Source organism: Xenopus laevis, chromosome 7L (genome assembly GCF_017654675.1).
Source record: "Xenopus laevis strain J_2021 chromosome 7L, Xenopus_laevis_v10.1, whole genome shotgun sequence".
Classification (NCBI taxonomy): Eukaryota; Metazoa; Chordata; class Amphibia; order Anura; family Pipidae; genus Xenopus; species Xenopus laevis.
This window is the reverse complement of record NC_054383.1, coordinates 123,285,304-123,300,669: the sequence shown is the minus strand read 5'-3', so window position 1 is coordinate 123,300,669 and position 15,366 is coordinate 123,285,304. Positions and strand designations below refer to the sequence as shown.

The following is a 15,366-nucleotide window of genomic DNA, read 5'->3' as shown; positions in this document are numbered from 1 at the left end:
CACTCCTGAGGGATTCTTTTCCTTATTCCCAAGGGAAAAACAAACTTCTTATACAACTCCAAATCCTTTCTGCGCTCAGCAGCTGCCAGAGGCGGAACTAAAGGAGGACTCTATGGCACCCATAGAACTCTTATCACCCAGCCTGATAGCACCCGGCCTATCTTATAGTAAGGGGGGAGACCGTCGCACAGTCCCGTGAAGCAGGTGCTACTTGCAGACAGCTGTTTAAAGATGGGCAGCTCAGGTGCAAAGGTCCATGGGAACAGTACAGAGACCATGACAGGCCGAATGCTTTATGGCTGCCTTGTTTTCTCTTTCGTGGCTTGAAATTTACAACCTCCATAAATGTTTCCTTGAAGCCAACTGAGGGTATTACTGTATTTAATATTTGTTTTCCATGGATACATCTGCCAATATTTCAGTTACTGGTTAGTGTGTGTGATTCACCTTTGCCCTCACTTCCAACTGCCCTGGGGAGTAGCCCCCCCCCTGTTCCAACTGCCCTGGGGGAGTAGCCCCCCCCCCCTGTTCCAACTGCCCTGGGGGAGTAGCCCCCCCCCTGTTCCAACTGCCCTGGGGGAGTAGCCCCCCTCTGTTTCAACTGCCCTGGGGGAGTAGCCCCCCTCTGTTTCAACTGCCCTGGGGGAGTAGCCACCTTTGTTCCGACTGCTTTAGGGAGTAGCCCCCCTCTGTTCCAACTGCCCTGGGGGAGTAGCCCCCCTCTGTTTCAACTGCCCTGGGGGAGTATCCACCTTTGTTCCGACTGTTTTAGGGAGTAGCCCCCCTCTGTTCCAACTGCCCTGGGGGAGTAGCCCCCCTCTGTTTCAACTGCCCTGGAGGAGTAGCCCCCCTCTGTTTCAACTGCCCTGGGGGAGTAGCCACCTTTGTTCCGACTGCTTTAGGGAGTAGCCCCCCTCTGTTCCAACTGCCCTGGGGGAGTAGCCCCCCTCTGTTTCAACTGCCCTGGAGGAGTAGCCCCCCTCTGTTCCAACTGCCCTGGAGGAGTAGCCCCCCTCTGTTTCAACTGCCCTGGGGGAGTAGCCACCTTTGTTCCGACTGCTTTAGGGAGTAGCCCCCCTCTGTTCCAACTGCCCTGGGGGAGTAGCCCCCTTTGTTCCGACTGCTTTAGGGAGTAGCCCCCCTCTGTTCCGACTGCTTTAGGGAGTAGCCCCCCTCTGTTCTGACTGCTTTAGGGAGTAGCCTCCCTCTGTTCTGACTGCTTTAGGGAGTAGCCCCCCTCTGTTCCGACTGCTTTAGGGAGTAGCCCCCCTCTGTTCTGACTGCTTTAGGGAGTAGCCCCCCTCTGTTCCGACTGCTTTAGGGAGTAGCCCCCCTCTGTTCCGACTGCTTTAGGGAGTAACCCCCCTCTGTTCCGACTGCTTTAGGGAGTATCTCCCCCCCCCTCTGTTCTGACTGCCCTGGGGGAGTAGCCCCCCTCTTCCAACTGCTTTGGGGAGTTGCCCCCCTCTGTTCCGACTGCCCTGGGGGAGTAGCCCCCTGCCCCCTCTGTTGTTCAGAAGTGCATACAGATCAAACATAACATCACAAACACTAGACAACAAGAAGTAAAGAGAGTCCTGCCAACTGAAGCTCAAGAATGAACCTGCCTTGAGAAAACTGTCCCAAAATGTAAGTTTCCTTAGGGAAATGGCCCCTCGTATCAGAATAGGAAGTAGACTGTCATTACAACAGAATACACATATACAGAAATTAATATAAATCAATGTATATTGCCCATTGCAACAACATTATAATGATATTTATATGTCTAACATTCAAACTCATTGTCCCCCCCCAGCCGCGACTGCCCAATCTTTTACATGAGAAAGAAGGTACAGAAAGACCTGGATGACCAGGAGAAGCTGACCCTTCGCTTTGGACCCCCAGCTTGGTAGGACCCCGTCCCTATAGGAGGCAGTAGACAGACTGAGACTGGCTCTTTCCTCTCCTGTAGGGAATGGAATCAGGAGTGGGGCTTGTCATTTCCCAGGTGTGTTTGCCAAACACAGATACGGATAGCGGCCATCTTGTTCTCTGCAGAAAAACTACTGGATGTTGCCCTCAGCTGTCACTGAACTGGGAGTATACACAGGACTGGTGATTTGGGGGCTTTGTCAGCATTTTGGGGGCCTCCTTATTACCTTTTATATTTACAGACAAAAGGCTTTTAAGGCACATGGGGGGTTATGTAATAAAAGACACTGCATTTTCCCAGTAACTCATAGTAACCAATCAGCAGCTACAATTTACTGGTCAACTGTTTAAATGCAAACATCTTATTGGTTGCTATGGGTTACTGCTCCTGGGCAAACTCAGTGCCTTATATTCCATATGGGGGTTAAGCTGTAGGTTGCCATACACTATCAATGCTACAAGCCACACAATATCACCATGTTATGGACGGCCGGCTGCTCCATTCACATCTATTCTCATATCTATCTCATTTTGGGCTTTGGATACAAGCGGAGAGCTGCACCCCTGATTCTGCCCTCTACTATTTGGCTTTTCTGGGCATGTGCAGACCTCTGTTTTGTCACATGTTCTATTTCATCCTATTGATGGATTCTGATTTTTTTTTTTTTTGTACCAATAGCAAATATAAAAGTAATAAAATATTTTTCAGTTACTTGTATTTCCCGTGGGGTCTTTTGCCTGAGGAATGAGAAATTCTTGCCATAAAACTGTCGTTTTATCTGTATACTGTACATCACCCTATACTGTCTATACTGCATGCATGTAAGGCACAGAGAACAGATACAACCAATTTACATTTATCCTTATTTTTCTATGACTTTATTTATAAGGCTATCTATCAATACTACATCATCCTTTGTGGATATCAAAAGGAAACTACCCCTCCTAGCCATTAGAGCTTGTGCTTTAAAGGAGAACTAAAGCTTAACTAAAGAAGTCGCTAGAAATGTTGTACATTATGTCTTAGCTTCTGTACCAGCCCAAGGCAACCACAGCCCTTTAGCAGTAAAGATCTGGTCTCCAAAGATGCCCCAGTAGCTCCCCATCTTCTTTTCTGTTGATTCACTGCACATGCTCTGTGCTGCTGTCACTTACTGAGCTTAGGGACCCACTCACAATATACAGTACACATAGAATAGAAATGTCACAATATAAGGCTGATTAGTAATTAATACAGATAATTACTACACGGCAGCACAGAAACCAGTGCAACTAGCATCAGAATTTAATAATCAGCCCTGTAGCATCAGCTTATATTACAGACCAATCTCATTTTCTGCTGGATAATTAGTGACGAGCCCTAAGCTTAGCTTCTCAACAGCCAATCAGAGCCCACTGAGCATGTGAGTGTCACAGACACTTTCCAAGATGGTGACCCCCTGTGACAAGTTTGAAGTCCTGGATCATTGCTGCTATTGACAAGCTGAAACTTTAGTCTGGTGCAATAAGTTCAATATATAAAATATGGCATTTTTAGCCATGTTCATTTTTAGGGTTTAGTTCTCCTTTAAATTTCAATTCCGAGAGCTGCAGAACAAAAACAAATTTAAAAACCACAAGGAAATGAAAAAGAAAGGACGAATTGCAAATTGTCTTGGCATCCTACTGTCTATGTTACTAAAAGTAATAAAAGTTCATTTTCACTTGTACAACCCTTTTGCGTAAGTAGGCGCAATATGCTCTACAAATGTGTAAGCCCTTGGGTTTGATGACGAAAGTCCCTGTTGCCCACACTTTGCCTGAGAGCTTGGGGGGGGGGAAGTGATCATGAAGCGTCAGATAAAGCTAATCTGTTTCCTCACAGATACTATCAGGAGCAGTAAGGGGGCCGTGCAATAGGACGCTGCAGACGCCACACTTCTCTAACGCTGGTAACTGGGCGGGTTCATGTTTCCAATGATCGTTTTGGGAAGGAGGCTGCTGAGTTGGCTTTGCTATTATGTACAGCAGCCCTATTCCTTAGTAACTCATCTCCATCATTTGGTAAAAATATTCTCCAGTGAACACGGAGGTTGATCCAATCTGAAAAAACACTTCTCCTGTCTGTGCTGCACATATATATATATATATATATATATATATATATATATATATATATATATATATATATATATATATATATATATATATATATATATATATATATATATATTTTTTTTATATATATATATATATATATATATAAACAGCATGGAGTCGGTGCACTCAGAGCACAAAATGGATGCCTCGGTGCTGGAACCAAACATCAGTATGCAATTTTCAAAAAAGGTCCGCACACACAGGACTTAGGTAAAAAAGAAAATATCTTTTATTCAACGTTTCGGCTCGGACACTTGAGCCGTCCTGAGGACGGCTCAAGTGTCCGAGCCGAAACGTTGAATAAAAGATATTTTCTTTTTTACCTAAGTCCTGTGTGTGCGGACCTTTTTTGAAAATTATATATATATATATATTAATTATATAAACATTAATGGGGTGGTTCACCTTCAAACAACTAGTTGGTTTCAGATAGATCACCAGAAATAACAACTTTTTCCAATGACTCTCTATTTTCTATGTGTGACTGTTTTTCTAATATTGAAGTGTAAAGTGTCATTCTTCACCTTCTGAAGCAGCTCTGGGAAGGAGGGGGGGGTCGCCGTCCCTGTAAGCTGTTCTAAATAGATACATTTAGTTGATACATTTCTCACCTCTGTCCCTGCTGAGCAGAATCTCTGGGTTTCATTACAGGCAGCTGTTAGAATTGATACAATAGTTGCTAATACTCCAGAGATGCTGCTGAGAAATGTATCAACTAAATGTTGCAAAATTGTAACAGTTTAGAGTGCACCTGAATTACAGTAAAACAGTAAAAAATAAATACTGTAAAGTAATTGAAAAAAGTCTTTATTTTTGGGGAACAATCTGAAAACAAAAGAACTGAAAAAAAGTGTTTGGAAGGTGAACAACCCCTTTAAGGGCAGGACTCCACGGACGATTCCGGCGCAATCTGGCGCGTTTTGCAAAAACGCAGGCGTCACATTGGATGCAACGGAAATAAGCATCTGCATTAGACAGTCGTGTCGCGTCTCATCAACGCTTCGCATCCGTTTTTGCACAGCGCGTCGGCTCTCGCTGGAGTCATCCGTGGAGTCCTGTCTTAAATGATATAAAAACAGGAACAAGTCTGTCCAGCCCAATAAATCCACCAGCAGCTCACTAATCTGCTTTAGCTTTGTGCATTGATTGGGGTATTGCACACACCCGATTGGTCAATAATGCCATTAAAGGAGTGGTTCGCCTTTAAAAACTTTTAGTTTATTATAGAATGTCCGATTCTAAGGGCTCTTCCAGACGAGCGTTTTTAGCTGCACTCCCCTGCGTTCCGGTTTCATGCGTTCAGCTGCAGGGGAGCGCAGGAGTAGACGCACTGAATTATTGTCAATGGGGCTGTACTCACACAGATGCATGTAAACGCCGAACGCAGGTTGGGACGCAGTATGTTGCATTTTTCCTGCTTTCGGCGCGAACATGCATCTGTGTGAGTACAGCCCCATTGAAAATAATTCTGTGTGTGTACTCCTACCGGAGCGCAGCTAAAAACTGTCTGTAAGAGCCCTTAGCAACTTTTCAATCGCTCTTTAATATTTATTTTTTTTATCGTTTTTTGGATTGTTTGCCTTTTTTTCTGAGTCTTTCCTGCTTTCAAATGGGGGTCTTTTTTCTATTGTCGCTCGAAATCGCCTAGCGAGGCAATTTCGAGCGACAGTAGAGAAAAGATCGCCGCGTGTGTTTTTACGCTGGCGATTTTTCGCGATTCCCCATAGACGCCAGCGCAAAAGTTTCCCCAGCGATTGCGGCTTAAAAGTCGCGGCGAAAAGTCGCCGCGAGTCAAATCGCGGCGCTATCGCCTAGTGTGGCCTTAGCCTAAGTAGTAGCTGATTCCCAGCACCATGTCAGACATCTTGCTCTTATCTTAAATATAGAGATAATTATGTCATTTGTGTCTTCGTTATATTACACTGGAATGAAACATGGGGATAAAGGACAGACTTGTTCAGTGCTGGGCTTAAAGCTTCCAATTACAGGAACAAAGAACCTAAGTTGTACCAAGTTATTCTCTTTCAAAGAGTTGGTCCTTCAGAACGGGTTCCAATTCTACTTCTTTGAATAGCTGAATAACTTTATTTTGTTCTGCAGAAGTGATCAGACCTTCACTGAATACCTAGAATCCCTGCCATAAAGCAAGACAGGACTGCTGTTCTTTTTTCGATAAGGAAAAAAAAGTCTTGTGAGCACAGGCAAATGCACCCCCATGCAATCACAGAAAAAGAGACTAATCCCCCATATGTTATAGACATTGGGGTCATTTATCAATAGTGGGCAAATTAGTCAATGGGCAATAACCCATGGCAACCAATCATATTCTTGCATTCATTGTTCTACCTGCAGCTGGCTGAAAAAAAGCCAATCACTGATTGGATGCAATGGGTTACTCCCCACAGGAAAATTTGCCCAGTCTTAATAAATGAGCCCCACTGTGTGCTCAGGTGCGGAAACCCCTAGCAACCAAAAAGATGTATGCTTTTAATCAGAGGGTCAGTAAATGTGGTTGCTATGGGTCTGCACCTGGGAAAACATATTTTCTTTTATTAAAGCTCCATATATTATATTCTGAATTCAAGTACAGGTAGGGGGCCTGTAATACAGAATACTTGGGACCAAATAACGGATCTTTCAGTAATTTGGATCTCCATACCTTCAGTCTACTAAAAAATCATGGAAAAATTAAATAAACCCAACGGGATTGTTTTGCCTCCCATAAGGATAAATTATATCTTCGTTGGGATCAAGTACAAGCTACTGTTTTATTATTACACAGAAAAATAATGAAATAATATTATATGGAAACAATGGAGTCTGTGGGAGACGGTCTTTGCGTAAATCGGATCTTTCTGATTAATGGATCTGATACCTGTAAATATATTATTTTGCCAAAGTTTCACATTGTTTTCAGAAACATTAACTGTCCTTATGAGAGCCCTCCTCTACAGTTGCAGGTTCTACACCCCCAAAAGTGACTCCAGTGCTTTAGTAGCTTCCAGGTCACCAAAGTTCCCTCTAATTTCTCTTTGGTGCACTTTTGTGTGCAGAGCCTGTACAATTAGGTGTTTTATGCAGAATTCTTTGCACCAAAATTTGTATTCTGCACATGCACAGGCACCAACCCTATAGGAAAATACAAGTGAAAGGGCTGAGAGGCTTCTTTATAATATGGACAATCCATGTATTTAATGAAATCATTAAAGGTGAGAGGCTTCCTCAAATCTCTGGTTCTTTAAATAGAAAGTGGAACTAGTTCAGCAGTAAAAACCCATAACATGCAGGGCACTGGACTGTACCACTTAGTGGAAGCATGGGCACCAAAATCTGTGAGCGGACTCCTAAAGCCAGTGGCTGAGAGGTGAGTAGTAATTTGGGCACGGAGATCTGTTCAGGGGATTGGTCTCCCCAATGAACTGGCTTATTCCCACTCTGTATACATACTGAATTTCCAATATCCTCACCTCTACTATCATTGCTAATTCTGACAGTTTACAAGTAGGGTTTAGGGTTAGGTTGTACTGCCATCAAGGAAATCTGGGCAACTACAAATAAAATGTTGGGGTTGTTAAAAAACTAAAGCCATAACTTGGTATAGCTGGAAATTCACCTGTAAAAGCCAAGATTTTCAACAGCTTTATAACCGTAATGATCCAGTCCTTTAATGTTGTGCACTGGAGTTCCCCATCTTGGATCTTGGCAGGCCATTTTTAGTGTGTCAGTGGCACTGCACATGCTCAGTGTGCTCTGGGCTGCTGGGAAGAGGCTAAGTTTAGGGGTTGTTGGAAACTCAATGCTACAGGTCACATTTGTGTTCAAAATGCACTGATTACTGAGCTGCCATGTAATGTGAATCTGAATTCATAACGATTTAGCCTTTCATTGTGCCTTTTATAATATGTTTTTACTGTGTATTGTGAGCCGGTCCCTAACCTCATGCAACTGACAACAGCCCAGGGCATGTGCCGTAAGTCAGCCATAAATAACTTGTAAAATATATGGTTATAAATATTGCTTTGTGATTTCCTTTATGTGATGTCATTTATATATTACATATTATTACATATAAGTAATAATACACCCCAACATTGGCTTGAAGCTCTATGAGCCTTATAAACCCGGATGGCTTGTGGCCTTCTAATTGTAATCTCTTTATAATTTAAAATTTATATTTTATATGGGTTTACAGTTGCTTAACTACAGAACTACTACTAGTAGAGTAGAAAAATATTGGACAATACATAAAATGTTTCTGTTGTGATGTCCTGCTTGCTCTCCCCCACTCTTTTACAAACTATATGTGGCTCATAGCTCAGGTTTTTGCAACCTTCCTAGACATTTGTGGTGAGATTATATCAAGTAAACCATGGTGAAATCTAGACGTCATTGTCCTTATGCTTTGGAAACATCTGATACTGCAATCCTTGAGCTTCTACAGGGAATGGAGAAGGTGTAACGAGGGGAGGAAATCCGTATAGGCTAAACTGACCTAAAAACTGTCAAAAATGCATTCTGAATGTAGCTCAGTGTGTGCACCATAAATAAATATTTTTTGGAAAATGTATAAAATACAAAAATATATGCGTGGACTATGGAGGGAGGCTATGGACCATACCATTGCAGATGTGAGATAGGGGCCAGTAGAAGAACCTAATGGGAGACACAGGCTTCAAAAAGCTATTAACCAGGGTGGCTCTATTCTTTCCATGTTTGCATATTGGGAGGCAGAACTATTTTGGTGGGATCCATGTAGGGTCAATTACTCTGTTGCCCCACAGAGAACCAGCGGTAGCCTGGAAAAATTGGGGGATTGAAGGTACAGCATAGCAATATGACAGTGGTAAGACTTTATCAGTGTTGCTTGCTGCAGACCTTTAGCAGTACAAATCTAAGGAAGGGGAGTTGGAAGTTGTGCTTCAGAAACAGCTAATGGGCCATAGGCTGCAACGTTATAAACTTTATAAATATCGGGCACAAAAATAATCAGTTTTTTTTTATATTGGATCCTGCCACAACTCCACACTGCTCAGCTATCACAGTATGAGAGATAATTATAATTTGGTTCATGACTTGCGAATCTTTGGATAAATATCTCACACAAGTATTCTTCTCCTTCGACCTTTGTTTCTGTCCCATGCTGCTTTCACACCGCGCAAACTGAAGCATCGTTGAGATTCAGGTGAATTACCTCCTGGGTCTGGAACTGGCTTTATAACACCAGGTGTACAGCGGCTTGAGCAAACATTGTTGAGAGGCCTAGATATGCGCTGCAGTAAATCTCACCAGTAATACAAGTGTGCCATAAAAATCACTGAATGTGGCTGCACTGGAGTGATTTCTGGCTTAGAAAAAGCAAGGGTGGCTTGACCCCTGTGTGAATAACTGCATCTTAATTTCAAGCTTGAGCACATTGACTCCATAAACCTTATACTTCTGGCAAACATGGAAGGATAAAACCCTCATTCTCTCACAGCCATCAGATTTGTTGCACTAGGGCAGGAGTGCCCACACTTTACTAATGTGAGGTCTACTTTTAGTGAGTTTGTCCCAATATGATCTACATCCATAAAAGCATTGTTAGCATTCTGTTCCATGGAAAATAATAATTAAATATTGATTTATGAGACAATGTGTATTGCTTTATTTAACAAACAACTATTTCTTATGTAACCTTAACATAATAAATATCTGAATGAAAATCATGAAACGGAGTAGACAAGCTGTTTATTGACAGTGTCTTGAGATCTACTGATCAACAACTAAAGGTCTACAGGTAGATCCTGATATACCTTTTGGGCACCCCTGCACTAGGGAGTTCCAGTATAGAAGTGTCCAGATGATCTATAACAGTGGTCCCCAAACTTTTTTGCCCCAGAGACCAGTGTAAAGCCAGAATTGTTTTGCAAGGACCGGAGGGTCTGCGTCAAATTCGATGTGTCCACGTCAAACAATGGAAACATTTTTATATTTTGAAAAAATCTAGGGCGGGGGGTTATGTACTATGGCAGTGGCCCCTCACCCTTTTTTTGCCCCAGTGTAAAGCCTGAATTTTTTGCAAGCCCAGGGAATGGGCGTCAACTGTGCGCGACATGTCAAATTCAGTGCGTCTTCATCAAATTCAGTGCGTCCATGTCAAATTGGGTGCGTCCGTGTAGAGTTGCCACTAGGCTGGTATTTACAGGTCATGGAATGCCGAGGTGACTTCTAATACCCTCATATTTTCCAACAAGCGGTACTTTAGTTAATATAATACAAGTTTTAGTGAGTCATGTGACCAAAATTACATCATTAGTCACCGTTTATAAGGATATAATTTACAAGATATTCATGGCTTTTGTGTATTATATAGTGAATAAAGTACCCCCTCTTGTAAAATATGAAGCTATTATAAGTTACCAAGGAGTTTCATGACCGTATAAAAGTATGAGGCCGAAGGCCGAGTGTTTTTATACAGGTCATGGAACTCCGAGGTAACTTCTAATATTCTCATATTTTGCAACTGGGGTTCTTTATTTATTATAATACACAAGTTTCAGTCATGTGACAGAAATGACATCAGAACTCACCGTTTATAACTGATGACATCAGAACTCACCATTTATAAGGATAGAATTTACAGGATATTCATGGCTTTTGTGTATTATAAGTATACATATATATATATATATATATATATATATATATATATATATACATAGTGTGTATATACATCTTACAATAAGGGGGGTACATTATTCACGGTATAATTACTAACATACAGCATATAATTATGCAGATGAATCGGTGTTGGACTGGCCCAGCTGGAGACCAGGAAAACTCCCAGGTGTCAGTGGGCCTCTTGCTTGTAATCATTTGGCCTATTTCATGGTCTTAATAAGAGGCTTAATAATGGAAGAATAGAGAATAGTATGTAGAGAAAAGAGACTAGGAGAATAAAGGGGTTAAGCGAGGAGTGGAGGTAGCTAGCTTGGACCATAGGTTACAGCCCAGGTGCAAACATGTCCAGTATTGATAAACAAGCCCCACTGTTCCCCATTATTTCTCAACTGCCATCCCAAGGCACCTCAGTATGAGCATCTTCCCTACCCTTCCTTACTATATTCAACAGTATTATTAAAACTGCCAGCTCCTAAACTGACTGTAGGTCACGTGACCGGCACAGTAGTTACTTTGAAAATAGCTGTGCTGGTCACATGATGAAGATGAACACAATTCAGACAGGAGACTTATGAGGTAACTTGCCTGTAAAAAATTAAGCGGGAAAACCATGAGGTGACATTCCAGGGTCCCCACCAGTAAATAAGCATTCATGTCCCTTAAAATAATTAACCTTTATTCATGTCTGCATTTAGTTACACATAAAAACCCCTGTATTTCTCTTTTTTCCTGGATTTCACACAGAACTTTCATTGTTTGATTCCTGACTTCTCCTTTAGCCGGTGAGTCCCTTGCCGTTGTGGCAGTCTGCTTCGGATTTTGCAACAACACAAGACTTTATTTATGAAGAGAAACAGGGCACCTGAAATCTGCAGGACCTCTAGGGTCTGAGGGGAAAAATTCATGAATCAGGGATCTCTAAAATACTGCCCTCTGTTTAAGTAACTACAACTCCCAGCATCCCCTGTCAGGCTCTGGAACTTGTAAAGGTGGGACAAGCAGAACAATGAACTGATCAGGTCACCAAACTGTAACATGGCTTTGTAGTTATTGGACTTTGCCCTTTGTGGCATTTTATATTCATTAATAATAACTCCCTTTTTATTTCCACACAAAATCAATTCCCTACGGCGGCTCACAAATTCCAACGCCAGACGCGGTGCCCTTGCCCGAGGGGAAGAAATGGGCAATTAGCACCACTTATAGATTAGAGGCCTATCTTGATTAACAAGTAGAACAAGGAAAAATGTCATTTACTGAAACAATGGAAAATGCAATATTTTAGAAAAAATCTAGGGGTGGATTATGTACTATGGCAGCAATCCCCAAACTTTTTTGCCCCAGAGACTGGTGTAAAGCCAAAATTTTTTGCTAGGACCAGGGGGGCATCAACTGCATGTGACACATCAAATTCAGGTGCGCCAGCATCAGAATCAGTGCATCCTCATCAAATTCTGTGTCCTCATCTAATTCAGTGTGTCCCCGTAAAATTTGGTGCGTCCGCGTCAAATTCAGTGTGTCCTCATCAAATTCGGTGCGTCTGCATCAAATTGAGCGTCCGTGCCAAATTTGGTGCAGCCTCATCAAATTCGGTGCGTCCTCATCAAATTCGGTGCGTCCAAATCAAATTAGGTGCGTCCGCGTCAAATTCAGTGCGTCCGCGTCAAATTCAGTGCGTCCACGTCAAATGCGGTGCATCCTCATCAAATTCAGCGTGTCCTCATCAAATTTGGTGCGTCCAAATCAAATTCGGTGCGTCCGCGTCAAATTCAGTGTGTCCTCATCAAATTCGGTGCGTCCAAATCAAATTTGGTGCGTCCTCATCAAATTCGGTGCGTCCGCATCAAATTTAGTGTGTCCGCATCAAATTGAGTGCGTCCACGTCAAATTTGGTGCGTCCGCGTCCAATTTGGTGCACCCTTGTCAAATTCGGTTCGTCCGTGTCAAATTCAGTTTGTTCTCATCAAATTTGGTGCGTCCTCATCAAATTCAGTGCGTCCGCATCAAATTTAGTGCGTCCGCATAAAATTGAGTGCGTCCATGTCAAATTTGGTGCGTCCGCGTCCAATTTGGTGCACCCTTGTCAAATTCAGTGCGTCCGTTTCAAATTCAGTTTGTCCTCATCAAATTTGGTGCGTCCTCATCAAATTCAGTGCGTCCGCATCAAATTTAGTGCGTCCGCATCAAATTGAGTGCGTCCACGTCAAATTTGGTGCGTCCGCGTCCAATTTGGTGCGTCCTTGTCAAATTCGGTGCGTCCGTGTCAAATTCAGTTTGTCCTCATCAAATTTGGTGGTCCTAATCAAATTCGGTGCGTCTGCATCAAATTTGGTGCGCCTGCGTCAAATTCGGTGTTGCCGTGTCAAATTCAGTGGGTCCACATCAAATTCAGTGCGTCCTAGTCAAATTCGGTGCGTCTGCGTCAAATTCAGTACGTCCTCATCAAATTCGGTGTGTCCTCGTCAAATTCGGTATGTCTGTGTCAAATTCAGTGTGTCCTCAGCAAATTTGGTGCATCCATGTCAAATTCGGTGCGTCTGTGTGGTGCGTCTTCGTAAAATTTGGTGTGTCCACGTTAAATTCAGTGCATCCACGTCAAATTCGGTGCATCTGCATCAAATTCAGGCGTGCCAGCATCAAATATAGTGCGTCCATGTCAAATTCAGTGCGCCCGCATCAGATTTGGTGCCCCCCTGCCAAATTCTGTGTGTCTGCGTCAAATTCGGTGCATCGTCGTAAAATTCAGTACATCCACGTCAAATTCAGTGCGTCCGTGTCAAATTCGGTGCATCTTTGTCAAATTTGGTGCATCCACATCAAATTCAGTGCGTCCGTGTCAAATTCGGTGCATCTTTGTCAAATTTGGTGCATCCACATCAAATTCAGTGTGTCCGCGTCAAATTCAGTTTGTCCGCGTCAAATTCAGTTTGTCCGCGTCAAATTCAGTGCGTCCGCGTCAAATTCAGTGCGTCCGCGTCAAATTCAGTTTGTCCTCTTCAAATTTGGTGCGTCCGCGTCAAATTCATTTTGTCCTCTTCAAATTCGGTGCGTCCGCGTCAAATTCAGTGTGTCTGCATCAAATTCAGTGCGTCCTCATCAAATTCGGTGCGTCCTCGTCAAATTTGGTGCGGCCTCATCAAATTTTGGTGCGTCTGCGTCAAATGTGGACTCGGTGGCCCAGTTCAGGTATGTCCGCGGCCCGGCAGTGGGCCGCAGCCCATGGTTGGGGACCCCTGTACTATGGAAGCAACATTTGTTTAAAAGCACTCATCTTATTGGTTGCTATAGGTCACAGCACCAGGGCATGTCCCTTGTATTGAATGTGGTGGTATAACTTTATTAAAACGCCAGTTTTTTTAAAGAAATATGGAAATGTTGTGGTGACCAAATCCATTAAGATTCCTCCAGGGCTCCATGTAAGAACAGGATGGAGGGAGGCTGCTTATCTCTGCTCATTAGTGTGGCTGCCATGACAGGAAATTACAATTTAGGGGCTTAGTTTAATCACCAGCACAAGCTTTAAGCTCTTGTGTAACTTATCAAGTAGGTGCATGAGGCATTTGTGGTTGTTATCAATGATTTGGGCCTGTAGGTGCCTTAGCGGCCATTAATTACCTCACCAGCAATGGTTTCCTCTCCCCCTAAGGACGAGGGGCTATTGGGATTTGGGTATTTTTTTTCCTGTCAGTTTATCATTCCCCTGTGATGGTGCAGAAAGTGTTCCTCGCCCCATGCCCCTTAACGCTTCTGCCAGTCGGGAATATTGTGGTGTTTCTCTCGTCTTGTGCCCTCCAGTTTGTGACTGTGCTATTTGGAGAGGATGAGGTTCCATTAGATATAACAGTGGCCCCGTGAGGAAAGATCATTCTTCACTCAGCCCGACACACATAAATAAATTTAAATACAACCTTTTTGTTTTTGCTGTGGGAAACAGGTTTCCTGCCATTGATCTGGTCCCTGGTTCCTCGTCAGTAATCAGAACCAGGGACTGGAAATCAAGCAGCCAAATATGGCCGACCCCCAACTCTATGACACAGCCCTGTCTTAGGATGTCCAGTACGGGGTGCAGGGCGACTGTCAGAGCCATTTGATTTATGAGACAAGGTGAGAACATTGCGTTAGGTGTCACTTAACCAGGAGCAGCAAATAGCCTCCCCTTTAACTCATGAGGCAACTTCGGGCGACTCCGGAAAACAAATTGAGCTGAGTGCCATCCTGCCAGCGATTTATATTTTAGCCTGCAGGAAGACAGGGGAGGCAGTTTGGGGGGAGATTAGTCGCACCGGAGGAAGAGGAGATTTGTCGCCGGGCAGGGCCGGAACTAGGGGTAGGCAGAGTAGGCACTTGCCTAGGGCGCAAAGCTGAGGGGGGCGCCAGACACGTACCTGCTCTGCCGCCTACCCCGTGTCCGGTCCCATCTCTCTCGACTGCCGCTGGTGTCTTTAGCTTAAATGCGCTTCTGCGCATGCGCAAACACATTTCACGCATGCGCGCTGGATTGAAGTTTTGCGCATGCGCAGTCGAGCGCGCACTGAGCTGGCGCTGTGGCCCACCAGGTTGCCTAGGGCACCTGGCCTGGTTGGCCCGGCTCTGTCGCCGGGCGACTAATCTCCCTGAATCCGCCTGTGTGCCCTGACCCTAAGAGATGAACTT

The 15,366-nt window shown here is 43.7% G+C and overlaps 1 protein-coding gene across 2 annotated transcripts in view; it reads left to right on the top strand.

The window, feature by feature from the left end:
- pold1.L (polymerase (DNA directed), delta 1, catalytic subunit L homeolog) overlaps nt 1-2,626 on the top strand; it is a 71,748-nt gene extending 69,122 nt beyond the window's left edge. For both annotated transcript variants that reach the window (XM_041568545.1, NM_001094225.1), the window contains 1 exon segment: nt 1,799-2,626. In XM_041568545.1, coding sequence (XP_041424479.1) covers nt 1,799-1,895 — 97 coding nt within the window. In that variant the 3' untranslated portion in view covers nt 1,896-2,626.
- The last annotated feature ends 12,740 nt before the right edge of the window (nt 2,627-15,366 follow it).